Below are 26,079 nucleotides of genomic sequence, written 5' to 3' on the forward strand. Positions count from 1 at the left end.
GTTTCCAAAGTGGTGTGCAAAGCATGCATTTGGCTTAACTCAGAGTTGTATAGGCTTGGGAGTAAACTCAAAACATTGCTTAGAACTAGCAGTTTGTGTGATTGGATCTTTCTGCCACCTTCCTCTGGAAAATGATCCAATGAGTAAGCAGTAGAGGCCTAAGAATGAAATCAAAAGAGGTTTCAGGGGACTTCCCTGGTGGTCCAGTGGTTGAAGACTCCATGCTTCTACTGCCAGTGGAGCAGGTTCAATCCCTGGTTGGGGAACTAAGATCGCACATGCCACGTGGCCAAAAACAACAATAACAACAAAAGAGTTTTCTGTCATTCTCTTAGCAATAAGAAATGAGATTGGACATTCAGTTCTTATTGAATTAAGGGTTTTGATTTTTTTCAATGTGTCTTGTTCCTTCAAAGCAAGAATTTATAATTATCCAGAATAACCATGACTTGTTTTTTAAAAGTATTCTAGGCAAAGAATACCTTTTGAGGGTCTTCGTGTTTATCAGCTGCGGTTTTGGTTATAAAGTATGAAAAATGTTGATGTTCTTCTGAACTAAGCTCACCATTGGTCATAGTGTTCTTGTTGTTTTATGAACTGTAATTGTTTTTAATAGTCTTTTATTTGGGGGCACATGAGTCCTTCAGTTCCCAAGAGGAGAGAGAGATCACTCTTTATATAGTGAAACTCTCTGAGGCATATGTTACATCACTTAAGAACAGGGCTTTTCTTTCTTTCGTCTTTTTTTTGTTTGTTTGTTTGTTTGTTTTTTAAGTTTAGGGAGCTTTGGGGAAAATAAAGGGCAAAGTCTGTTATGACCTTGAAGTGAGCAGAACTTGGTCTGGTATATATGACCCTGAGAGCTATCAATGCATGTAGACGTCAAGGACTGCAAACAGGTCAGGTGAACTTGTTCATTATTCTTTTTTTTTTTTTTTTTTTTTTTTGGTACACGGGCCTCTCACTGTTGTGGTCTCTCCCGTTGCGGAGCAGAAGCTCCGGACGCGCAGGCCCAGCACCCACGGCCCACGGGCCCAGCCACTCCGCGGCATGTGGGATCTTCCCGGACTGGGGCACGAACCCGTGTCCCCTGCATTGGCAGGCGGACTCTCAACCACTGCGCCACCAGGGAAGCTCCATTATTCTTATGTAGGACTTAGAGCCGTGCAATAAGTCTTTCTGCAGTGATGGAAATGTTGCTTATCTGTGGCTATTTCGATTTCAATTAAAATTTAAAAATTGGTGGTTACTATATTACGTGGAGCAAAAGAGTGGAAGTCTATGCCAAAAAGCCCCAGTGGTTTTTTGGGCTTCTGTTGTTGTTGTTGTTGTTTTAAATTAATTAATTAATTAATTTATTTATTGGCTGCGTTGGGTCTTCGTTGCTGTGTGCGGGCTTTTTCTAGTTGCGGTGAGCGTGGGCTACTCTTTGTTGCGGTGAGCATTCTTCTCATTGCGGTGGCTTCTCTTGTTGCTGGGCACGGGCTCTACCCGCGCAGGCTCAGTAGTTGTGGCTCACTGGCTCTAGAGCGCAGGCCCAGCAGCTGTGAAGCTCGGGCCTAGTTGCTCTGCAGCGTGTGGGATCCTCCCGAAGCAGGGCCCAAACCTGCATCCCCTGCATTGGCAGGAGGACTCTCAACCACTGCGCCACCAGGGAAGCCCTGTTTTCTCTCTCTTTAAAACAGAACTGCATCTTCCACAATTTAAACTTCTGGAAATAAACATATATTTCATTCTCCTTTTCTTACTTCCTGCCTCTCTGAATCCAATTACAAGTTGTTTTACCAGTAGTTCTTACATAGTTTAGCAAATATCTTTAACCTTCAAAATCGAAAACAATATCTCTTCACTTTTTTTCCCTGCATACGTTAAGTTGTTAAGATGCTATGAGAAGTGGCTCTCCACATATGAAAGATGCTCAACCTAACTCACAATAAGGGAAGTGGAAATCGTAACTACGCTGGGTAGTTCAGTATCTCACTATGTTGGTAATGGTGTGCAGAAACAAAAACTTTAATGTATTGCTGATGGGTGTGGAAATTGATGCAAATGCTATGGAGGGCAATTTGTCAATATCTTTCAAAATTACAATATATGTCCTCACTGATACATTTTTTTCCAGGAGTTTATCCTATAGATCACACACCTGTTTAATGACACAGACACAAGGTTATTATAGCATTGCTTGTAATGGTAAAAGATTAGAAAGGACATAAATGTCAATAGGGATGTGGTTAAATAAATTATGGAATATCCAGCCATTGAAATATTAATCAGCTGTGGAAAAGAATGAGGAAGTTTTTTATATATAGTTATGGAAAGATCTCTGAGATGTTAAGTAGAAAAAACAATGTGTATGCTAGCATGTCTAGTATGTCCATTATTTGTGTGAAAAAGTATATATATATTCTTTTTTATTTTTATTTTTTAATTTTTTTGTGGTACGTGGGCCTCTCACTGTTGTGGCCTCTCCCGTTGTGGAGCACAGGCTCCGGACATGCAGGCTCAGCGGCCATGGCTCACGGGCCCAGCAGCTCCGCAGCATGTGGGATCTTCCCGGACCGGGTCACGAACCCATGTCCCCTGCATCGGCAGGCGGATTCTCAACCACTGCGCCACCAGGGAAGCCCTATATATTCTTTTTATATACATATACACACTTTTTAAATGCAAACTATCTCTTGAAGACTATACAAAACCTAGTAACATTGGAGGTAGGGACTGAGATGGGAGGAAGTTTTCACTGTATACTTTTATGCTTTTTGAATTTTGAATAATGTGCATATATTACCTATTCAGAAAAAATACACACAAGCATGTCATGAGATTCTTCACTGTGTTTATATTGTAAGTTGGAGCCATTCTGTGTATCTCTTTTTGCCTTTCTGCTCCTCAGAAACTGACCTCTTCTGAGTTTTTTTAATCTCAGATGAAGTTTCTATGAAATACAGTTTGTAAATCTCCTTAGGGATTATTTTCATACAATTCTTTTTAAAATTGAAGTATAGTTGATATATAATATGTAAATTACAGGTGTACAATATAGTGAATCACAATTTTAAAATGTTATACTCCGTTTATAGTTATTATAAAATATTTGCTATGTTCCCTGTGTTGTACAGTATATCCTTACAGCTTATTTTATTATGTTACTCTTTAAATCCACTACTGACTTCCTTTATTCTTGTGCTAATTTTCATTTCTGTCTAAAAATTGAACCTTATCGAAGTCTTCATTGTGATCCACTACTTACAGAGGCTGATACTGTTAGCCAGTGACAGAAAGAAGGCAGATTTGTAAAAATTCTATTTTGTTTCCACTTTATTCACTAAGGTATCTTAAAACTGAAAAGGGTAGAGGCAATGCAGGTTTCTGTTTTGAGTAATGGTAGACTAGGTAATTGGGATTATTTTTCCCACTGGGGACAATTAGGAAATAATTGTCAAAATATAAACATCTGCTTGAAGATCCTGGAAAGCTAGTCAGCTAGTCAGATCATGAATAATTATTAGGCTATGATCCATGTGAAGGCAGAAGTATAAAGATAGAGGTCCAAGGATAAGAGTCCAATTTGGGGTTCCTTTCTCCTCTGAGAGGTTATGCTGAACTCCTAAGTGGGGAGGCTGAATGGCAAGACTGTGGAAGTGCTTCTCTGAACTAAAGCAACAGGGGTTAATCAAGTAGGGGGAACCCTGGTTAACCCCCTTTTCTCTGGGTTAGGACCATGAAAGGCCATGTTCTAGAAGTAAGGGTAAGTTAGAAGCAGACCATTGCAAAAACTACAGCTCAGCTTCAGAAACATCTGAGTTCATGAAATTGGATTAAGTTAACCCCAGGGTGCTAGTGCCCCCAGGTATGTGGAAGAAGCAAAGGCAAATCTTTTCTGAAGGGTCACTGTAGTCTTCAAATTATTTTGACAAACAGTTTTACAAGAAAAATTTCTGGCATGTATCAAAAATGACCAAATGCATGAAAAGACACAATATGAACAAAAATCAAAAGAAACGACAGTAAAAATGGATCCATAGGAGCATCAGATTTTGGAGTTACCAGATACAGACTTAAAAATAATTATATTGTAAGTCAACTATACTTCAATTAAAAATTATATTTATTATGTTCAAGGAGGTAAAAGAGAAAGTTGAGAAATTTGGCAGAGAATTGAAATTTATAAAAATAGAACCAAATAGTAATTCTGTAACTGAAAAATACAGATGAAAATGAAGAATTCTGTTGATAGGTTTAACAACAAGTTATTAGACCTGAAGAGAGAACAGTGGACTGGAAGAAAGGTCAGAAGAAAATATGAAAAATACAACAATGGAAAATTCAGGAAAGAGATGAGACATAGAGGATATGGTAAAAAGGTCTAACATTTGTATAATTGGAGTCCTAGAAGATAAGGAGAGCAAGAATGGACAGAAGCAATGTTTGATGAGATAATAGCTATGAATTTTCCAAAACTAATGGAATCTACAGATTCACAAAGCCCTGTATACCCCGGGTAGGGAGATATAATCCACAGTAGGTACACATTAAATTAAAACTGCTATAAAACCAAAACAAAGACAAAATATTAAAAGTAGCCAGAAAAAAATTACAGTTTGCCTTCAAAGGAATAGTAATTAGACTGAAAGCTGACTTATGCACAGAGCAGTGAAAGCTAAATTATCTTTAGAATACTGAAAGAAAATAACTACCAATATAGAATTTTTTTCAGTGAAAATAGTCTTCAAGAATGAAGGTGAAATAAAGATATTTTCAGGTAATCAAAAGCAGGATTTATCACCTACAGGTAACTAAATTCTTTAGGCAGAATCAAAATGATCCCAGATGAAAAGAAAATTGCAGTTTAATCTCCCTCATTAACATAGATGCAAAAAGTCATTAGCAAAAGATTAACAGACTGAATCCAGCAATATATATGATGAAGTTGGGTTTTTCCAGGAATGCAAAGTTGCTTTAACATTTTTTTTAAAAAAGTCAGCTGTATAATCACCATTTTAATACAGTAGAGGATAAAAATTATCAGTTTAGTAGAAGCAGAAAAAAGTGATAAAATTCAGCCTCTACTTATGATTCAAAACTCTTAGCAAATGAGGAATAAAAGAAAACTTTCTTAATTGGATAAAGCATATCTACAAAATCCCTACAAGCAGCATCAAACTTAATGGGGGAAATTTAAAAGTTTTCCTTTTGAGATTAGGAATAGGACAAGGTTGTCCACTCTCACCACTTGCTTTTCATCATTTTACTGGATATTCTAGCTAGAACAGTCAGGCAAAATAAAATATATGAGGATTATAAAGGAATCCTATTCAGTCTGTTCTTTGCAGATGATGATTGTGTACATGGAAATCCAAAAGAATCTATAGATAATTTACTGAAATTAATAAATTTATCCAGATTGTTGGATATAGGTCAATATGCAAAATTCCATTGCATTCATGTATACTAGTAAAGAAGTTAAATATATATATATATGTAATTTACTGTAGAGTAAAGAAACTTCAAATACCTAGGAATAAATCTCACAAAATAGGGCTTCCCTGGTGGCGCAGTGGTTGAGAGTCCGCTTGCCGATGCAGGGGACACGGGTTCATGCCCCGGTCCGGGAAGATCTCACCTGCCGCGGAGCGGCTGGGCCCGTGAGCCACGGCCGCTGGGCCTGTGCGTCCGGAGCCTGTGCTCCGCAACGGGAGAGGCCACAACAGTGAGAGGCCCACGTACCGCAAAAAAAAAAAAAAACTCACAAAATATATGCAAAAACTTTATGCAGAAGATTATAATACATTATTATTGAGAGAAATTAAAGAATAAGTAAATGGAAGGATCTACCATATTCTTAGTTTGGAAGACTCAGTATTGTAAAGATGTCAATTCTCCCCAACTTGATTTATAGATAAAATACAATCCCAATAAAAATCCTAGCAGGTTTTGGTGGGCCTTTTAGGTGGAGTTTGACAAGCTGGTTCTAAAATATATATAGAAATGAAAGGCCATAAATACCAAAGACACTCAAGTAAGAACAACAAGATGGGAAGATTTGGTCTATCAGGTATCAAGACTTTTTAAAAAAGTTTTATTGAAATATAGTTGATTTACAATCAAGACTTATTTTAAGGCTTTTACAGAATAGCCCAGTTAAGCCCTAGGAATAGAATAAAAGCCTAGAAACAAAATCTTTCATTTGCAACAAAGTTTGTACTGTAGAGTAGTGGGGCAAGAATGGTAAATAGGGCTTCCCTGGTGGCGCAGTGGTTGAGAGTCCCAAGGGTTCGTGCCCCGGTCCGGGAGGATCCCGCATGCCGTGGAGCGGCTGGGCCCGTGAGCCGTGGCCGGACCTGCGTGTCCGGAGCCTGTGCTCCACAACGGGAGAGGCCACAACAGTGAGAGGCCCGCATACCGCAAAAAAAAAAAAAAAGAATGGTAAATATTGCTGGTAAAATTGATTATCCTAAGAGAAAGAAGGAAAAGAAAAAAAACCTTGATCCTTATCTCACACACCATAAACACAAAAAATCAACTCTAGTTGGATTGTAGATCAAAATGTGAAAAAAAATACAATAAGCTCCTAGATGATAATAAAGGAGAATATTTTCTTGATCTCAGTGTAGGGAAAGACATCTTAAACAGGACACACAAAGACTAATAAAGGAAAAGATTGATAAATTTTGATACATTAAAATTAAGAACTTTGGTTCATCAAAGGGCAGACACCATTAGAAGAGTGAAAAGGTAAATCACAGAGTGGAAGCAGGTATTTATAATATACAATTGACATAAATTTGTATCCAGAACTCCTATAAATAATAAAGTGACAATCTAGCTCTCAGCTTTTGGCTCAGAGGAAGCCAAGGTGCAGCTTTCTTTGGTTGTCCCTGATCTGGGTTCACCTGGCACCAGCTGCCTGGACCCCACCACGCCTTGTTTCTTTTTGCTTGAATGCCTTATTTTCTGTCTCTGACAGTTGTCTCCTCTGCTTAGTCATCTGCTTTTGCATGGCATGAAAAGGCTTCTTCCAAAAGGTAGCCTCAGTCCCTGACCCGACTGAGGTTCTTCACAGTTTGTTTTGGTCTCTGGTACCAACCACAGACTTGGGGGAAGAGATGTGGGGCAGATGTTCACCCAAAACCAATAGCCAACATAATGTTCCCTGGTCACAGGACTGCCCCTTCAAGGCTGTGAACAGGCAAAGTTCTTAAGAGAAGGTTGTAGACATCTCTAATATAACATCATTCTCTATAACAGGGAGAGATTTGAAACAGAGTCTAGCTCTAACAATAGGGGCTTGAGGATTGGTTAAAGAAATAATGGTACAGCCTATGGGATAATATGCAGCCATTTAAAATTATTTTTTTAGTCCCATTTTTATTGACCCTGAAAAATTTTCATGAATAATGTTCAATAACATTAGGTACATGTCCTTTTGGAAATATAGGTATATATATAGAATTTTTATATAAATATTTATGTAATATATACATATATAAATATTATATATACATTTATATTTGTACTGAGCCCTAGAATGAGTAGAAACTATGAAACATTAATGGAATAATTAATGAAAAGCTGTATTCATACCTGAGCTAGTAGGTATTATAGTCCAACTGATCAACTCATGGTACAGTATTGTCCCGTAGAACCTGTGGTCTCCATGTCCCACCCAAAGTTGATTGCTGGGGATAGGGGGGAAATAGATAAATATATAGATGTATATATGTATACATTTATCTACATATGTAATACATATAAATATGCACATATATGTATATGTATATGTATAAATATATTTCTGAAAGGATATGCACCAAAATGTTAACAATGGTTATTTTTGGCTAGGAGGATTGTGTTTGGTTGTTTTGTTTATTTCTTGTCTGTATTTCCTGATTTTTCTACACTGAATAATGGATTATTTGTATATTAAAGTCTGGAAGGGTAAATGCAGAATGTTTTCTTATCTGTATTTAATTTGTTCTACAATGCGCAAAGCATGTACTTGTGTCATTTCAAAAACCTAATTTAAAATCAGTAATACGGATACATGAAGTCCTGCATTTAAGTTAAGAAGTCAGTTATTTTCCAAAAATCTGTTTCAAAAATAGAGTATAGGAGAGACTGAGCTTGGAATAAGTTTATTTTTATAAGCCCTTGGAGATCTTGATTGACTTATTTAGGCCAACGGGCTAAGTTTGCAGTTAAAAAAATCTAGTGCCCAGTTAATGTCTTACGTCAAGAAGTACTGTGTCCTTATTAAGAGTTGATTGTCTCCATGTACTCTGCATGGTTTAGAACTCATCTGAAAAAGTTGTCCATTTTAGCTCTTTTCTTGAAATGGAACAAAGAGATGATGGAGAGAACTGGAGATGGTCGGCCTGGGAAGGAACTTGCAGGAAATGTGATAGCAGGCTGTAAATATTTGAAAGGATATTGTGGGGAGTAGTGATCGAAGAGCAGAATTTATTAGGAAGCAAATTTTACTTAGGTCAACATAGGGAAGAACTTTCTATTCTCATTATCTCTTGGTGAAAAGGGCCTCTTCACAGACTAGGGGACCCTGGGGAACGTCTGACTTTTGTCTTAGACTCAGTTCCTTTGTTGAGAGGTGTAAAGAAAACCTCAGTCCTCCTGTGTTTCTCCTTTACTCTCTCACACAGCCACACTCTCAACACTTCTGACACCAGATGTGTGGAGTTTTTTCCCCACACCAAGCAATTCTGCAACACCAGCTGGGTGTCCTACAATTTAACTCAATTCTAAACACCGTCTACCTGGAGATAGTGTCAGATCCCACTGGTTAAGGGCTCAATCCTACAAGATTGCTCCCATCCCACTTCAGATGCCAATCGCCAGTAGTAGTTCCCCCGGTTACCCACAACTTCTGTCAGACTTGACTACAAATTGGTAGTTCCCATGACTTCCTCTCCCTTGGGTTTGATTAAATGCCAGAACAGCTCAGAGGACTCAAGGAAACACTTATGTTTACCAGTTTATTAAAAGATATGGTAAAGGTTACAGATGAACAGTCAGATACAGAGGTCTGGGAGGGTCCCAAGCGAAGGAGCTTCTGTCCCCACAGAGTTGGGGTGGGTCACCCTCCTGCTATAGAGATGTGTTCACTGAGCTGGCCACTCTCCAAACCCAGTACTTTTGGGATTTTTATGAAGGCTTCATCATGTAGGTGTGATCAGTCATTAACTCCATTTCCAGCCCCTCTCCCCTCTCTGGAGAATGGGTGGTGGGGTTGAAAATCCCAAGCTTCTAATCATGGCTTTGTCTTTCTCGGTACCAGCCCCCATGTAGGGGCCCAGGAGGCACCTCATTAGAACAAGAGACATTGTTATCACCCAGGAAGTTCCATGGGATTAAGGAACTCTGTGGCAGGAACCAAAGTCAAAGACCAAATATTAGAATAAAAGGTACTCATAGTGCTCTAATCACTTAGGGAATTATAAAGGTTTTAGTTCTGTGCCAGGAACTGCGGGCGGAAACTAATATATGTATTTTCTGTTTATCTCACAAGAGGAAAATCAAGTGGCATAAGCTGTAAGGTCTTTCTACCTATGAGAATGTGAGTTGACAAAAAGAAAATAGATCCTATTCACATACCAAAAAAAAAAAAAGAGACTAAAGTTGAATCACAAATATTTACCTGTCATTTATACTTTTATGTTGCTACCAAACTCTGAAATTTTCAGTGTTTGAGGTTTACATCAATAAGTTATATTTTTATATTGAGAAGTGAACTTTGGGCTTCAGTTTTTTTGCTGTCTTAACTAGAGGAGATTCACCAGGGGTTATCTAAATACACTAAACCATATGCTTCTCTTAGTACTCATGGAAAGGCTAAATGAATACACCATGAAACTTAGTAACACTAATGGTTAAGAGCATAATTGCCTGGGTTTGCATCCTATCTCTATGCCTTAGTTTCCTTACCTGCAAAATGGCAATGGTAATACCAGTCACAGGCTTGTTGTGAGCCTGGGAAACTGGTCTTTGTTCTACATTTCATCTGTATATTCCTTGACGATGCCCAGCAGTTATTCAGTAAGTCATTGGTGAATGAGTGAGTGAGTAAATGAATGAAATTACAAAAATCCTTTACCTGACCCTGGATACAGTGAGGTGAGCTGATCAAATGTAGAGGTGGCACTCTCTACTTTGGCACTGAATTCCAGTTCATTTCAGTCTACATTCCATTCTGTCCTCTACGTTCTGCCTAGTTTAACCATTTGCTTTCTGTGAAATGTGATCCTTGAATTAGGATGAATTCTGTGGGGACATGTTTTGGAAAATGACTGATTTTTTTTATGAGTGGGTTATAATGGTCTGAGAATACTTGGATGTGATGACTTAAATAATTTATGTACTGGGCCTCCCAGAGTATAAAGTTTGTGCCTAGATTATTTTTAGAAAGAGAAAGTTGGTTGAAACTGCCGATATTTTTAAAAGATACAAGATAATTATGATTGTGTTCCTTCTCCAGTATTGAATTTTTCTTCCTGTGATTTTCTAGAGAATGAAGACCTAGAAGTCACCAAGGTCACCTCTCTAGCAGCTTCTGCCTCTGATCCAGAACCCCATTCCTCACCCTACAGGTAGGGACAGCAACTACTTTGGATATAATGCTTCTCGGGGTTTTATCTTCTGAGATAGTAATTGATGAAAGAAGTAAACCGTGACTTTAAGGGGGAAAGACAAGATGAAGTGAAGAGTATGGAGTGTTTTGTCATTAATTAATCAATCCTTAAGTGTGTTTAGGGGGAATGGAGGTCTATTTCAGGTTATAAAATTTTCTTTAACTCTCACAGAATAGAACTGTAACAAATAGTGTAGTGTCTTCATTTATCTCCTCTTGAAGGCCAAGTTCAAATGTTAAAACATTAGAAATGGATCCCAGGGACTTCCCTGGTGGCGCAGTGGTTAAGAATCTGCCTGCCAATGCCGGGGACATGAGTTCGATCCCCGGTCCATGAAGATCCCACGTGCCGTGGAGCAACTAAGCCCGTGTGCCACAGCTACTGAGCCCGCACACACACCACAACTGAAGGCCATACACTCTAGGGCCCATGTGCCGCACCTACTGAGTCCATATGCTGTAACTACTGAAGCCTGCGCGCCTAGAGCCCATGCTCTGCAACAAGAGAAGCCACCGCAATGAGAAGCCTGTGCACCGCAACGAAGAGTAGCCCCTGCTTGCCGTGACTAGAGAAAGCCAGTACACAGCAACGAAGACCCAATGCAGCCCCCCCCCCAAAAAAAGAAAGAAAAAGAGTGTCCACAGGTGGACTTTCAAGAGAACATGTGTTTGGTTTTGACCCATAAAATGCACACCCACACACACAAACACAGTGTTGGAGGCAGTTTTTTATTACATAATTTTCAGATTAAACCATGATGATGACCTTCAGGTTGTCATTCTTAATTTCCCTCTCCACCCATCTCATCCTCCTGCCATCACTGATATCAGAGTATATAGCAGAAAGGGAATAATAGTACTGAGCCCTAGAATAAGTGGAAGCCACGAAACATTAATGGAATAATTAATGAAAAACTGTTATTTTGGAGAATGCTGAGCTAGTGAATATTATAGTCCAACTGATCAGCTCATGGTACAGTGTTGTCCAGTAGAACCTGTGGTCTCCATGCCCCACCCAAAGTTGATTGCTGGGGGTGGGGGTATGTTAAGATTTCTTTTTCTTTTGGCTACGCCACACAGCATGCAGGATCTTAGTTCCCCGACTAGGGATCGAACCTGTGCCCTCTGCTGTGGAAGCGTGGAGTCTTAACCAGTGGACCACCAGGGAAGTTCCATGATATTTTAAAAATGTTATTTCTTAAGTAGAAATTCTCTCTTCTTACCTTTGTATATGAAATAAAACTTTTTCCTCCAGAATTCAGACAATGGAAAATAATAATAATTAATATAATTTTAATACAGTTGGTGATAATATAATAGCCACCCTTTATTGAATGCCTCTCTGTAATAATGATAATAAAATAGTTACTTTTTATCAAATATTTCTGTTCGCTCAATACTGTACTAGGTGTTAAAATGTATTATCTCAGGGGCTTCCCTGGTGGCGCAGTGGTTGAGAGTCTGCCTGCCGATGCAGGAGACACGGGTTCGTGCCCCGGTCCGGGAAGATCTCACATGCCGCGGAGCGGCTGGGCCTGTGAGCCATGGCCACTGAGCCTGCGCGTCCAGAGCCTCTGCTCCACAACGGGAGAGGCCTCAACAGTGAGAGACCCACGTACCGCAAAAAAAAAAAAAAAAAAAAAAATGTATTATCTCAGTTAATCCTCATAACAAACCGAATAAAGTATTTTTTTTAAGATGAGGAAAATGAAACAGTGAATTTAATAATTTTCCCAAGTTCACACAACTTTAGTTTTGTTTACTCTAAAGCTTATTTCTCATAAGTAGCAACAGAAGGGTTTTGAGTTCTATGCTTAGAGCTACTAGGTTATTACATATAAGGATACTTTTAGAAGACATAGCCTCCTCCAGGCATTGATTATTTGAGATAATTCATGTTCTCATCACATCCTGTGAGAAGAGTGTCCTTCTGTCCTTCCGTTTTCCTGCCACCACGCTTTTTCTGCACATGTTGATTTTTGTTTGTTCCATGGCCACGGCCCGTGGCATGCGGGATCTTAATTCCCTGACCAGGGATCGAACCCCTGTCCCCAGCAGTGGAAGTGCAGAGAATTAACCACTGGACCACCAGGGAAGTCCCTGCATGTGTTGATTTGAAGGATCCTTGGGGGATGGCTTTTGGTACAGAGCTGATTTTTAGATACTAAGAGTAAATAAATTTTTTGAGTGAAGAATATAGACTATTCTTAGAAAAAAGGAGGTTAAAATTTCAAGTTTTATTTCTAAAATCTAATGTGTGAAGAAAAAAAATCCAGCATGCATGACGCCTGCAGTCTGGTGTTTGTGTTTTGTATATTTTAGAAATGGAAACGGCATGACTCTCGATCTTTTCTAGTGAGGCTGGCTGGCCAATCTCTCCCTCCCTTTGGGATGGCCTCCCTGCTCTGGGTTAGCATAAACCAGAAGGCTTACAGTGAGAGTTTTTCCTTTACATGGGTTATCATCTGCATCAAGTGATTTGCAATTTATCTTTCCCAAAGTACCTTTCACTAATTCTTCAGAGCATAAAATGCTAATGTGAATATTAAATTTATGTAGCTGTGCATGTCCTGTTTAAAATATTTTTTAAATAAGCAGAACCATATTTATACAAAGTAGCATGCACAAAGGCAAAGAAGAAACTACATTTTAGATGCCATATACAGTAAGGTCAGGCTGATGGTCAGATTAACTATTGTGTTCTCACATTCTGAATAGTCCTTTTGTTCCCAAACAAAAGTTAACTTATTCATTTATTCATTCAACAGATATTTATTGAGAACCTGCTATTACCTGGCACTGTTCTAGGCACTGAAGATACCTCAAATGAACAGACAATCCACATCCCAGGTCTCATGTAGCTTATATTCTAGTTGGGGAGGTAGATGGAAAAAAAGTATACATCGTATTTCATAGAATCTAAGTTGTCATCAACTATAAGATGTACTGTTATTTTATTTTATTTTTTTTTTCGGTACGCGGGCCTCTCACTGTTGTGGCCTCTCCCATTGCAGAGCACAGGCTGCGGACGCGCAGGCTCAGCGGCCATGGCTCACGGGCCCAGCCGCTCCGCGGCATGTGGGATCTTCCCGGACCGGGGCACGAACCCGTGTCCCCTGCATCGGCAGGCAGACTCTCAACCACTGCGCCACCAGGGAAGCCCTGTACTGTTATTTTTTATACCACCAAGAAAGGAAAGAATGCCCAAGATAGGCTAATAAGAGATCTCCTGCAAAAGCCTGCACCTTCAGTGAAAAGAGAAACGAGGAAAGAGATTGCCCCACACAGAAAAGGAGAGCAGGGCAACTTGAATGTCTCAACCTTGGCGCTGTGTAAGGGGGGAAAAATACCTCCCCTGAGAATATGAGCCACAAGTCTGTTGTGTAAATTCACTCTGCCAGTGTGGTCCAAACAAAACTCTTAAACAGAACATAATTCAAGTCACCTCAGTTGGTAGCATTCCCAAGCCCTGGCAGAAGCAAATGCAAATCCCCTGAGGAGGGATTCCATGTCACTCCAGGCCCACGGCAGTTTTAAGATACCACCAGGTTTTAGGACATCCTGTATTTCAGTTGTATTAAAATCTGAAAACAAATATGCATCTCGCAGTCAACAAAATATGGTATATAATATGTCAGGCAGTCATCAGTGCAGTGAAGCAAAATGAAGCAGGGTAAGGGTGTGAAGAATGATGAGCCAGGGAGGGGAAGCCTCTCCGAAAGTGATGGCTGAGCAGAAACCTGAAGGACAGAAGGAAGCCCTGAGTAACTGGGGGAAGAGTATTCTAGGCTGAGGCCATAGCAGGCCCCCAGACCCTCAGTGGGGCAGTGCTTGAGGTGCTTGAGGACACTCAGAGATTCAACAGGCCATTGTGACTGGCGTGGACTGGGCAAGGCAAGAGGAGGTCATTCTAGGAGATGAGGTCAGAGTTCAAAGGGCCTTAGGGTTCCATGCGACAAGCTTGGCTATGGAAGCTGTTAGTCTAGAGGGAGTAAGACCCAGTCCCCGCCATCAAGCTCACCTCCTAATAGAGGAGGAGACATAATAAGTAGTGCCAAGGACCCAAAATGGGCTCTAATCTCTGGGTTTAAGAGAATAAAATAGGCTCACGGCCTAGACCAATTTACAGTTTACACAGAATAATCAACCACAGCTCCTCTGATTTTCATAGTAACCACCTCTTGTTTGTTCTGAGGTAAATTGCAGTGACTTAGATATTCCAAAAGATGGCTCTGTTTTATCTGAAGAAGAGGTAATTTATAAACTAGGAGTGATCTTTCTTGTTTATGTTAAAAAAGAAAGAAAGAAGAAACTAATGAACTCCAAAATAAGCCCTCTGTTTCCCCATGCAGTTGTGCTGTTTCCCAGTTGTTTGCTCAGCCTGTCTGAGGAAATGGACGATACCCTAAAGCAGCAGTTCTCAAAACTTTACACTCTTTAAAATTATTGAGGACCTCAAAGAATTTTTGTTTTTGTGAATTATATCTTACAATGTTTACTATACTAGTAATTAAAACTAGAAAATTAAAAAATAGTTATCCATTCATTTAAAATAATAAGGAACTCATTACATGTTAACATAAATAACATGTCTTTAATGAAAAACAGTTGTTTTCCAAAGAAAAAATAATTTAGTGAGAAGAGGGATGTTGTAAATCTCTTTAATGTGTGTCTTAACAAAAGACAATTGGATTCTCAGATCTGCTTCTGCATTCATTCTGTTGTGATATCATATGTCATGTAGTCTCTGGAAAACTCCACTGTAAACTCTTGAGAAGATGAAAATGAAAAAAGGCAAATAATATTTTAGAATTATTATGAAATGGTTTTGACTTCACAGACTCCCCTGAAAGAGTCTTAAGGACGCCAGGGGTCCCTGGACCATACTTTGCTAACTGCTTGTCTAAAGACTCTACTCCACTTTTTGTTGGCAACAGATTTCCACGAGGCCTGGAGTATTGTGCTACAGCCCCGGCTCTTAACTCACTTTCTAGTCTCTCCAAAGCCAGAAGAAATGGAAGAGAGCATAAATTATTCCCTTGCTTCTTTAAAATCAACTATTGGAATAGTGGTTTTCTTTTTTTTAATTTTATTTTTGGCTGTATTGGGTCTTTGTTGCTGTGTGTAGGCTTTGTCTAGCTGTGGCGAATGGGGGCTACTCTTTGTTGTGGTGCATGGGCTTCTCATTGCAGCGGCTTCTCTGTTGCGGAACACGGGCTCTAGGTGCGCGGGCTTCGGTAGTTGCAGAACGTGGGCTCAGTAGTTGCGGCACACAGGCCCTAGAGCACGCAGGCTTCAGTAGTTGTGGCACATGGGATCAATAGTTGTGGCGCATGGGCTTAGTTGCTCCATGGCATGTGGGATCTTCCCGGACCAGGGCTCGAACCTGTGTCCCCTGCATTGGCAGGCAGATTCTTAACCACTGCGCCACCAGGGAAGTCCCAATAGTTGTGTTTTAAGTTATTGGGATAGTAGATTAACGTGCTTAAAAAAGTGAACTGGATGTGCTATGGATATCAGTGATAGGGTGTGAATGGAAACGCTGAATGGCTCCTGGGATAACGGCGAGAGGGTTGCCTTGCTAATCAGTCTGTACTTCCTTTGTTCTGTGATCAGTTTCTGGCTTAGGTGAGGCCTTCTTCCTTTGCTTCTAACAGCAGCTTTATGTGTGGAACAGAACTGGGATTCTAACTCTTCTTTTGTTGAAATTCTGTGCAGAGCAAATGGCATGGGTCCCAGAGTGAGGAATAAAAACCAGACCTGTGGTCTACCTCAGATGACTGAGCTGTGTGTTTACCATGGTTCTCAGAGCCTGGGATGTGGTGTTGTCAGTCCTGAGCCCTCACATGCTGTCACTGCTTCATTGTAGGCCATTTCAGCCCTGGGCAGTGGTCAGCTGAAATGACGGTGGGCCCAAATGCCAGATGAAAGCAGGGGTTAGGGGTACCCTTTGAAGGTTTTTTTTCTTTCTGAGTTTCTCCAGGACCATTGTGCCTTTGAAAAGAGTCCTTGAGGGGAATTCCCTGGTGGTCCAGTGGTTAAGACTCCATGCTGTCATTGCCAAGGGGCCGGGTTCAGTCCCCAGCTAGGGAACTAAGATCCCACAAGGGAACTAAGATCTCACAAGCTGCACGGTGTGGCCGGAAAAATAAAAAAAGAGTCGTTGAACTGACATGCTCTTTTTGTCTGGGAGGCCACAGATGGTATCTCCGGTGAGGGAGGATGCCACAGAAGGCCAGCAGAAGGCAGCTGGTGCCATGGAGGCACAGGCCTCGGTGGAACAGGAATTGCTGTCTGCAGACCAGGCCCAGGTCCTCAGCAAGGTAGGGTGCACATTCTTACTCTCTCTCTCTGAAAAGCACTGGTTTGTGGCAACAGAATTTAGATGAATTTGGATGGGTTGGAATTAGAAAGCACTGTCATCTCAGGTTTAATTATTTGGGGAATGATCATGTGTATCCTCCCCAGGGTCCATCACTGTACTAGCACCCAGTAAGCATCTATTCAAAAAATGAAGTGTTATAATGAATGTTCCCATGTTGTCTAAAATCCACTCGATGTGAGGAAACTTTAACCATTCGATTATATGTTAGTCTCAGTTTTCTTGTGGTAGATCTACTCGGTATTTATGATAAAGATTCCATAGAAATGGTATCAGTAGTAGTGGTCTCCCTGCCATGGAGAGATGGTTGCTTGTATCATTATTAACATATATATTAGAATAACAAATGGTGTCAGTAAAGACAATGCCGAACATTATAGTTACATTTGTATGATGCTTTAGAGTTTACAAAGCATTTTTATCCATAATACAATATTTCATTTACTCCTGAGAACAACCCTGTGAGATAGGTACCATTATGTTCCCATTTTAAAGATGAGGAAACTGACACTAAGAGCTGTTAGTGACTTTACTAAGTCTATGCATCTAATAAGTTGCAAACTAAATCTTTTGTTTAACCTTCTGTAAGAGGAAGGACTCATTCAAGCAAGTTAGTCAAAGTCTGATTTACCTCATTTAACATTGGAAATAAGAGCTGAAGGACTTACTCTTCAGAAACAGATATTATGAGAAAATAGTCTGGGAGGATTACAGCATTCATTTATTCATTCATTCATTTATTGCAAATATAATTCTGATTCCTTAACTGGACTGCTGTCTCACTGGTGTGCTCTTCCGTGTTGGCAGTAGGCGTACATTTCTTCTTGAGTTGCTTGTCAACTGCTTGGAGAAGGAGCAGGAAATTAAGGCATAATAGCATGAAATAGGGGAATGGTAATCTGAGTGGTTTGAAGTGAAACCCACTAGGGAGAGACTCTAGGCTCCTGCCATGGGTCAGTGAGGGTTTTGAGTATCAAGTGATATTTGCACTTACATGCAAGTTGGATGTCTGGCAGCAAATACACTGTTTAAATGCAAATCCTGGGGCTGGTCTAAGGTGAGACTGTGATTATACAACATTGTTAGTGAATGAGACAACCTATAGGGTGAGACATCCAAGGTGTGCCATGGGTGAGAGAGAGAGACAGAGATAGCCAGAGAGTAGGAGCCAGATTCTCTCTCTGCAGCAGTTTGGTGAACTGATTGACAGTGACCTGGAAGTAACCTTTGGATGGAAATTGTAGCAGGAGGACGTGTGGCCGAGTGAAGGTTGAGCTGAAGCCCAGATGAAAGAGCTGTTCTGAGAGGAGCCGAAGGGAGGGACTGTGCAGGCGTGGCCCAGAAACGCTGCACCCAGAAACGCTGTCGATGGAAACGTCAGTAGCAAATTTTGAGGATGTTCATGGGCAAGGATTTTATGAAGAGTCTGAAGTGGGAAAGTTGCAAAAAGCAGGAGAGAACAAGAAAGAAGCTTTAAACTAGGGAACATGTTGATGGCATTAAAAAAAAGTTGGTAGAATTTATTAGCAACCTGTAGCTGGAGGAGAGAGCAGGAATGTTGACTAGCACTCAGACTGTGAGTTGGGAGAGTGGAGGTAATAGGGCAGGGGAGGCAGCCCTCAGGTGGAAAGAGGCTAACTGGAATCCGCCTTTATATATGTCCCGTAACCAGAGTTCTCTTGTTCAGATGGCCAAGTACCATGGTCTGCCAAGGTCTGGGGACATCGTTATGATCCAGTCTGAGCACACAGGAGCTGTAGATATTCTTTCAGCTGATTTGGAATCTGCAGACCTTCTTGGGGACCACAGGAGAGGTGAGACCTTTGGGGGTGTGGAGGGTGTTTTTTTGTTTGTTTTTTTTTTTGGTTCGCAGTGGGTATTTAAAGAAAGGCAGGCAGACAGATGGAAGGAAAGAAAGAAAGGAAGGAGAAAGCATAAGATTACATAGGTGATTATATTACAAAAGGAGGAAAAACAACTAGTGTCTGAATATTACATTCTGGATAGAGTACCAGGTATATATATGGTACTTAAAGAGACCTATTTCTTAAGCTGAGTAGCTGACACACCTCAGGGCAGTGCTCTCTCTTTCCTTGTGAAAAGAAGTCAGGGAAGCCAGTAGGAAGAATGTCTTCGACTATGACAACCTCCCTAAGCAAAATGACGGGTGTGGCAGCATTTCCTCCGGGTTTCTTTCTCAGTAGTAAGCTGCCTGTCCTTTTAGTCTCCCCACCTCTGATGGCTCCTCCGTGCATCTGGACCTTTGCCAAGATGAAGGAATTCAAAAGCAAGCTGGGCAAAGAGAAGAACAGCCGTCTGGTGGTGAAGCGGGGTGAGGTGGTGACCATCCGGGTACCTACCCACCCAGAGGGGAAGCGTGTCTGCTGGGAGTTTGCGACCGATGACTATGACATTGGCTTTGGAGTTTACTTTGACTGGACCCCTGTAACCAGCACGGACATAACGGTGCAGGTCAGTGATTCCAGTGAGGATGAGGATGAAGATGAGGAAGAAGAGGAGGAGATTGAAGGTAAATTTAATTTTAACATAATTTTCAGTTTCCTTTTCTGTCTCAACCTAATTTGCAGCGATCACTTCCTGTGTTATACCGGTCATCCTCTTCCTGAGAATGCAGGTGAAGAATCCCTTTCAGCATGGCAAGCTAAGTTGAGTGATGCAGGTCAAAGTCAGACCCTCAAAGAACATTCTGATGGGGTGGCTTTGATCAAGCCTTAGTGGAAAGCTTCTTTTCTTTTTAATCAGTACCTAGCCATGTCCCCCAAGATCTCCTTGGGGACAGGGATAGGTTGGGGGCAGGAAAAGGGGTGGGTCCGTGCTGGTGTATGTATGGGCAGTGTTTTTCAGATCACATGTATAAATCTGAGATTATTTTATGTTTCTCTCTTACTTGTGGGATATTTACATTTATTCTTGGTCTGGAACCAAACTAAGTGATTACAATTTGCTAAATGTACCCATTCTCTCCTCCCTCCAAACTGTCACAGCTGGTTGACAAGAGCAGTTTTAAAAATAGTCTCTGTGCTCTGTTCCAGCTGTTACTTGCAGCGCCTACTCACATGGCCCTGAAGCTGCTTTTTTTTGTTTGTTTTGTAGTATAAGAGTAGGTTCTAAGCATTAGCCTTATTCCTTTATTTTCCCGTATAATCTTACAGGAAAGATTAAGTCATTAAGTCATTCCCTTAACTCGCTTCTTCATGGAAAAGCAAGTCTGCAGGGAATTCTGCATGTATTCAGGAAAGAGGAGAACCTCAGATCTTATTTGCTGCCCTTCAGGGGGACCAGTAGGAGTTTGGGGTCACTCCATATAGCACTTTCAGCATTTCAGCACTTTTTCGCATTTCCTACCTCCTTTAGCTAGTTCTTTTACCTGTTGGATGAAAGGATGTCAGAATTTTCCCTTCTAAATATCTTTTTCTCCCCCTTGGAAATTTCCAGATACTCCTGGAGCTAGGAAGGCTCTATAAGGCTAAATCATTGTTTCTCAGTGCAGATACTATTGGCATTTGGGGTGAGACACTGCTTTGTTGAGAAGGTACTATCCTGATATTTAGCACTCCAGGACCCTTGTGCACTAAATGCCCGTATCACACACTGGTCACTGATGGCCCGAAGGCCACCAGACATTTCCAAATGCCCGTAGGAGGGCAGTAGTATCTCCCCTGAGTGAAAGCCACTGGGTTACCTGGTCCATCTTTTCACCCTCAGGTAGGCGCACTTGGTCTCTGAACTCGTATCCAGACACTGCCTTTTGCTCATGCAGACCCTGTCCCAGCTGGAGACGTGGAGCGAGGCTCCAGGAGCTCCCTGCGGGGCCGCTATGGGGAGGTCATGCCCGTGTACCGGCGGGACAGCCACCGAGACGTGCAGGCCGGCAGCCACGACTACCCTGGCGAGGGCATCTACCTGCTCAAGTTCGACAACTCCTACTCCCTGCTGCGCAACAAGACTCTCTACTTCCACATCTACTACACCAGCTGAAGGCCCGCTGGGACAGGGGGCAGGCAGTGTTTGGTGGCTGGAGCAGGCTGCCAGCTGGGGCCTCTTGTTTTGGATAGGCAAGAGCTAAAAGTTGAGCGTGGGGCTCCTGACCCTCACGCCCTGGCTGGTGTGCCTGACTGTTGACCCCACGTAGCTTTTCCCCCTCCCAGGCTTCTGCAGATGGTGGTGTAGTGCCCCTGTTCCGTGGTCCCTGGCTCACGCTCTTCTGGCTTTAGACTCCAGCAAAATCTCTCTGTGGAGGAAACTATCAGGCAAAAGCCTGAAAGTTGGGTGTTGCCTTTTAAAAATAGTTTTGTTTTGGTACAAGGTGTATTATTTCAGTTGCTGTTCTCTTCTCTTCCAGAGCTTTTATTGCAGATGTGTTTAGTGGCACCCACTCTCTTCACGTTTTGAAAGGGCTGGAAGAGAGCAAAGCACATTGTCCATGAAGGATCCCAGTTTCCTGGATGGAGAAAGCTCTGTCCAGCCTCTCACCACTGCCATATTCCTACCTGCTGTTTCTTTGTGGTCTCTAGCACAGGCTGGGAGCCCTCACTGCCTTTGGAGTGGTGTTATTAGTCCTGATCGTTTGACTCCACCTCTTTCTCTCCTCTTTTCCCTTTTCTAAGTCTGTGTCTTTGCCATTACAGCAAGAACTTCCATGCAATCCAAAATGATGATCACTGTAGTCTAAGATCTTCTGGGAAGAAAAACTGCCTCCATCACTTCCTATTTCAAGAGGCACTGGTGGTCAAAGGGGAAAGGGTGGAAATTAGGTACTGGATTGATGTCAGAACCCACATTTTTGAAAGTCAAGTGTTAGTAAATTATTATTTTTTGTATAATCAAAGAAGGAGGGGTACAATCTGAGAGAGGAGGTTAAAAAAACAAATAAAACAACACTCCAGATTCCCCACAGCTTTTTTTTTTTTTTTTTTTTTTTAGTCTTTAGGAGTGTTATTATTTAGAAATTTTGCTTTGGAACCATTCAGATTTCCAGAGTTTCTGGATTTAGGTTTCTTGCATTGAGGGCTCAAAGCTTTTGGTGTTCAAAGTCTCTCAGGAAAGGTGATAATGAAACTTCACTGTTGCTGCTGGTGTATTTGTTCTTTAGTCCCTGGTGACCGCATTTTCCACCCTGTGAGCCCTGAGGCCCCAGGGTGCTGCAGCCAGTGTCACCAGAGCAGTAGGGTGTCCGGGCCCCCAGTGGAGGAGGGGGCAGAGAAGGGACCACTGCGATTATCTGTACCTCCTTTCTTATCCCTTGTGTCAAGCCTGTTACTGCCTTAGGATTTTGAGGAATAGTTAGATTTATTTATTACTTTATTTATTTTCTTTTTTGTTGGTTTTTTTTTTTTTTTTTTTTTTGCGATACACGGGCCTCTCTGTTGTGGCCTCTCCTGTTGCGGAGCACAGGCTCCGGACGCGCAGGCTCAGTGGCCATGGGTCACGGGCCTAGCTGCTCCGCAGCATGTGGGATCTTCCCGGACCGGGGCACGAGCCCGTGTCCCCTGCATTAGCAGGCGGACTCTCAACCACTGCGCCACCAGGGAAGCCCACTTTATTTATTTTTAAAGCACATTTCATTTTGCCTTTGAAACAGTTTCCATCTGTTTCTCAGAAGGCTTCCATCTGCTTTGAGCCATTGAGGGTACCTCTTCTGTGGAGTTAAAGCTGACAATTTCAGGAGAAGTGGGGAAGGGATAATGTTCCACTCCTGCAGGTCAGTCCTGTGATGCTTTGGGAAGAGTCTGCCCCTTCTCAGATGGATGGATTACGCCAGCTTACCCCAGCACTCCCTGTTAGGAATTCTAGATTGTGAGGGAATCTGCCCATTTGCCCCAGATTGTGCAGAGGACTTGACTAGCCAACCAGAGGAATCCTGTGATTCTAGGACTTCAAAGTCCTTTGCCTACTCTGAGGAGTCAGCTTCTTCATGATGTTTCCTTTAGCTCATTCATTCCTTGTGTGGGTACCTCACACCAAGCCTTCCCTCTGCACAGAGGCAGAAACTCAAAGAACAGGGCTTCTCACAATAGGCCTGTAGTGGCACCTACGTTATGAACAAAGGGCGATACAGCCGCACCTTCTGTTCCTCTGGGGGCAAAGCCCCAAGTAGGAGAGGATGCTGTGGACCACCATAGCATCCCCATCCTCTGAGCGGCCTCATACCTCCATTATTTTATATTTGAGTACATTTTATAGAAGATTATACTGGCCCAAATTTATATACCTTGTAAGAAGTTAGAAATTATTTTAGTGACTGCCTGTTTGGGCAGTGAAAGCAAACTTGCTATGCGTTATCCCATCTGGTAACTGTATGACTGATCTTTTCATCACTGAAGTTGAATCATGCCTTAGCTAATTGAATAGAATCTTTATAAAATAATTTTCTACTGAGCTGTTCCCCAGTCAGCTAAAGCCTGGCTTATTTTTCCTGTTTATTATTAACTTCTGACTTTCTCTTAAAATGGAGCTGTCAGGCCATTGGAAGCTCCCTGGGATAACATTTATTGTTGTTTATTTTTGCCATCAGAGCCTGTACTTATTTTCTTTGGAATCCTAGTTCTGTTGAATCAGGGAAGCCTGAGGGACTTGTTCCCATAGCCTCTGTGTGCCTCTTATAGTCTGGTCACTTTTGAAGTCCTGGACATTGTTACATTTCATTCTGTACTGGTGTTTCATTAACAGTCAGTGCTTCATCGATCCATTCACAAAATATAGGTAAATTAATTCACCATCTAATTAATTCACTATCCTATATTAAGTATCTGAAATTATTGAACTTTAGGGACAAAATATTACTTACCAAACACAGGTAATTACTGAGAATTTCATAGTCCACCAGACCCTAAGAGGTAGTCACTTCCTTAGTCTCTCCCTGTCTGAGTTTACAGAACCAAACAATCAAATGAAAATCATTGCTTTCACCTTCACCCTCTTCTTTAGAGGATAAATAAATATTAACATACAATGGAAAGAAGGTACTTCACAGTAGGAGAGAGACTGGAAGTCTCTCTACAGAGTGGCTGAGTTCTTCAGTTTCTTCAGTTTGTTTAGTTTTGCTACTTTGTTGAGAGACGGGGCTTTTAGAAAGTTTAGAGTATTCATTTTTCCTAACATTTTATTTTGAAAAATTTTCAGCAAACAAAATTTAAAAGAGGGCTTCCCTGGTGGCGCAGTGGTTAAGAATCCGCCTGCCGATGCAGGAGACACGGGTTCGAGCCCTGGTCCGGGAAGATCCCACATGCCGCGGAGCAACTAAGCCCGTGCGCCACAACTACTGAGCCTGCGCTCTAGATCCCGCGAGCCGTAACTACTGAAGCCTGCATGCCTAGAGCTCATGCTCCGCAACACGAGAAGCCACCGCAATGAGAAGCCCACGCACCGCAACAAAAAGTAGCCCCCACTCTCTGCAACTAGAGAAAGCCCACGCACAACAATTAAGACCCAACACAGCCAAAAATAAATAAAATAAATTTTAAAAAAAGAATGTTTAAAAAAAATTTAAAAGAACTATATAGTAAGCACCCTTATGTATATCCAGCACATAGATTTTAAAATTATAAACTGCTAATTTTTTTTTTTTTTTTTTGCTGTACGCGGGCCTCTCACTGTTGTGGCCTCTCCCATTGCGGAGCACAGGCTCCGGACATACAGGCTCAGCGGCCATGGCTCACGGGCCCAGCCGCTCCGCGGCATGTGGGATCTTCCCAGACCAGGGCACGAACCCGTGTCCCCTGCATCGGCAGGCGGACTCTCAACCACTGCGCCACCAGGGAAGCCCGAAACTGCTAATTTTTAAACAAAGATGATTCTGCCATTCTGTTCCTTTTGACAGGTATCCAATAGAGTATGTTCCCTGCACAGACATCAGCTCTCCTATGTCAGAGAGCTCCTGGTTTATTAGCAAAATTATTTCATTCAATGCCAGTTACCTGGGGGAGGTGGTCCTCATAAAAATGTTTCTTGGTCTCCATCTTTCAAAACTCATGCTGTATTTCCTCTCTCCCTCAGGCCATAATTTCTAATGTTTTCTTCTCTACCTGGCATGTCAGAGTGAAGGTAATTGTGAAACTGCTCTGGAAGGACTTTATTCTAATTTCTGTTCCTTTCCAACACATCCTCAGGACTCTGAAATTAAAACTCAATCCTCAGATAATATGTAGCTTTAAAAGGGAAGTAGGTAGCAACTTGAAATTAGGCCATTCTTCGTTATTTTTTTTCTTAATTGATTCATGCACTTTAAAAATATTTTAATCTGTTATTTAGGAAAGAAAATCTTAGACTTTTAAAAAGTATATATTGTCCCTTTATAATATGTATATGGAAGAGTTAAACCTGAAAGCTCACTGTCTTATCTTGATCACTGGGTTTAGATATTGTTGTAAAACATCGTTTAGAGAAAATATGTGTTTGCATGTTTTTGATGAGCCCTATCCAGTCCCTCTTTGAAAGAATTAGGTGAAGCCCAAACACAAAGGCCGTATTTTTATATTTATTTTAAGACTGCTTTTCTGCAAAAGGTTGCCTTTTAACCCCAAAGTATAAGGTTCTAAGGTACAGAGCTGAGTGACCCTAACATTTACACAAAAGGCTATTGTTTTAGAGGAAGGGGCAAGAGTGAAACAGTTCATGCAGCTTGTGAACTGACTTTTTATATTGATAGTAAGGAATGAAAACAATGAGAGGAAGAGAGAAAAGCTATCAAATGTATCCCAGAATTCTGCACATATCCTGATTTTGTGTAGTTCTTTAGTTTGCATTTCATCCGTTGGAATTGTTCTTTAGGCCAGAAGCCTCACTGGTTCTCACTGTGCTTGTTGGAGAAATCCCAAACCTACTTGTCTTTTCCAACAGGATCGACTTTAGAAATATTTTTCAGTAGGTCTCCTCTGCTAAGTGTAATCCTGACGTGAAGATTGATTCCATCTCTATATTCTCTGAGACTTGTGAGTCCAGTGCCATGAAAAAAGATGGTGAGTTTAGAAAGAGGCTAGGAGGAGTTCCAGCTGTGTCACTGTAGCCTCAGTTGGTTTTGACTATGGCTAAA

At 41.4% G+C, this 26,079-nt stretch overlaps 1 protein-coding gene across 5 annotated transcripts in view; it reads left to right on the plus strand.

Moving 5' to 3' along the window:
• TMED8 (transmembrane p24 trafficking protein family member 8) overlaps positions 1-24,198 on the plus strand; it is a 27,398-nt gene extending 3,200 nt beyond the window's left edge. For 2 of the 5 annotated variants that reach the window (XM_059057645.2, XM_067027993.1), the window contains exons 2-6: positions 10,523-10,604; positions 16,839-16,968; positions 18,715-18,841; positions 19,252-19,557; positions 20,809-24,198. In XM_059057645.2, the coding sequence (XP_058913628.1) occupies positions 10,523-10,604; positions 16,839-16,968; positions 18,715-18,841; positions 19,252-19,557; positions 20,809-21,026 (863 nt within the window). In that variant the 3' untranslated portion in view covers positions 21,027-24,198. Of the gene's footprint in view, positions 1-9,380; positions 9,423-10,522; positions 10,605-13,413; positions 13,496-16,838; positions 16,969-18,714; positions 18,842-19,251; positions 19,558-20,808 lie in introns of those variants that run through there. The other 3 variants (XM_067027991.1, XM_067027990.1, XM_067027992.1) reach the window with 3 other exon arrangements.
• The last annotated feature ends 1,881 nt before the right edge of the window (positions 24,199-26,079 follow it).

Source organism: Kogia breviceps, chromosome 3, assembly GCF_026419965.1.
Source record: "Kogia breviceps isolate mKogBre1 chromosome 3, mKogBre1 haplotype 1, whole genome shotgun sequence".
Classification (NCBI taxonomy): domain Eukaryota; kingdom Metazoa; phylum Chordata; class Mammalia; order Artiodactyla; family Physeteridae; genus Kogia; species Kogia breviceps.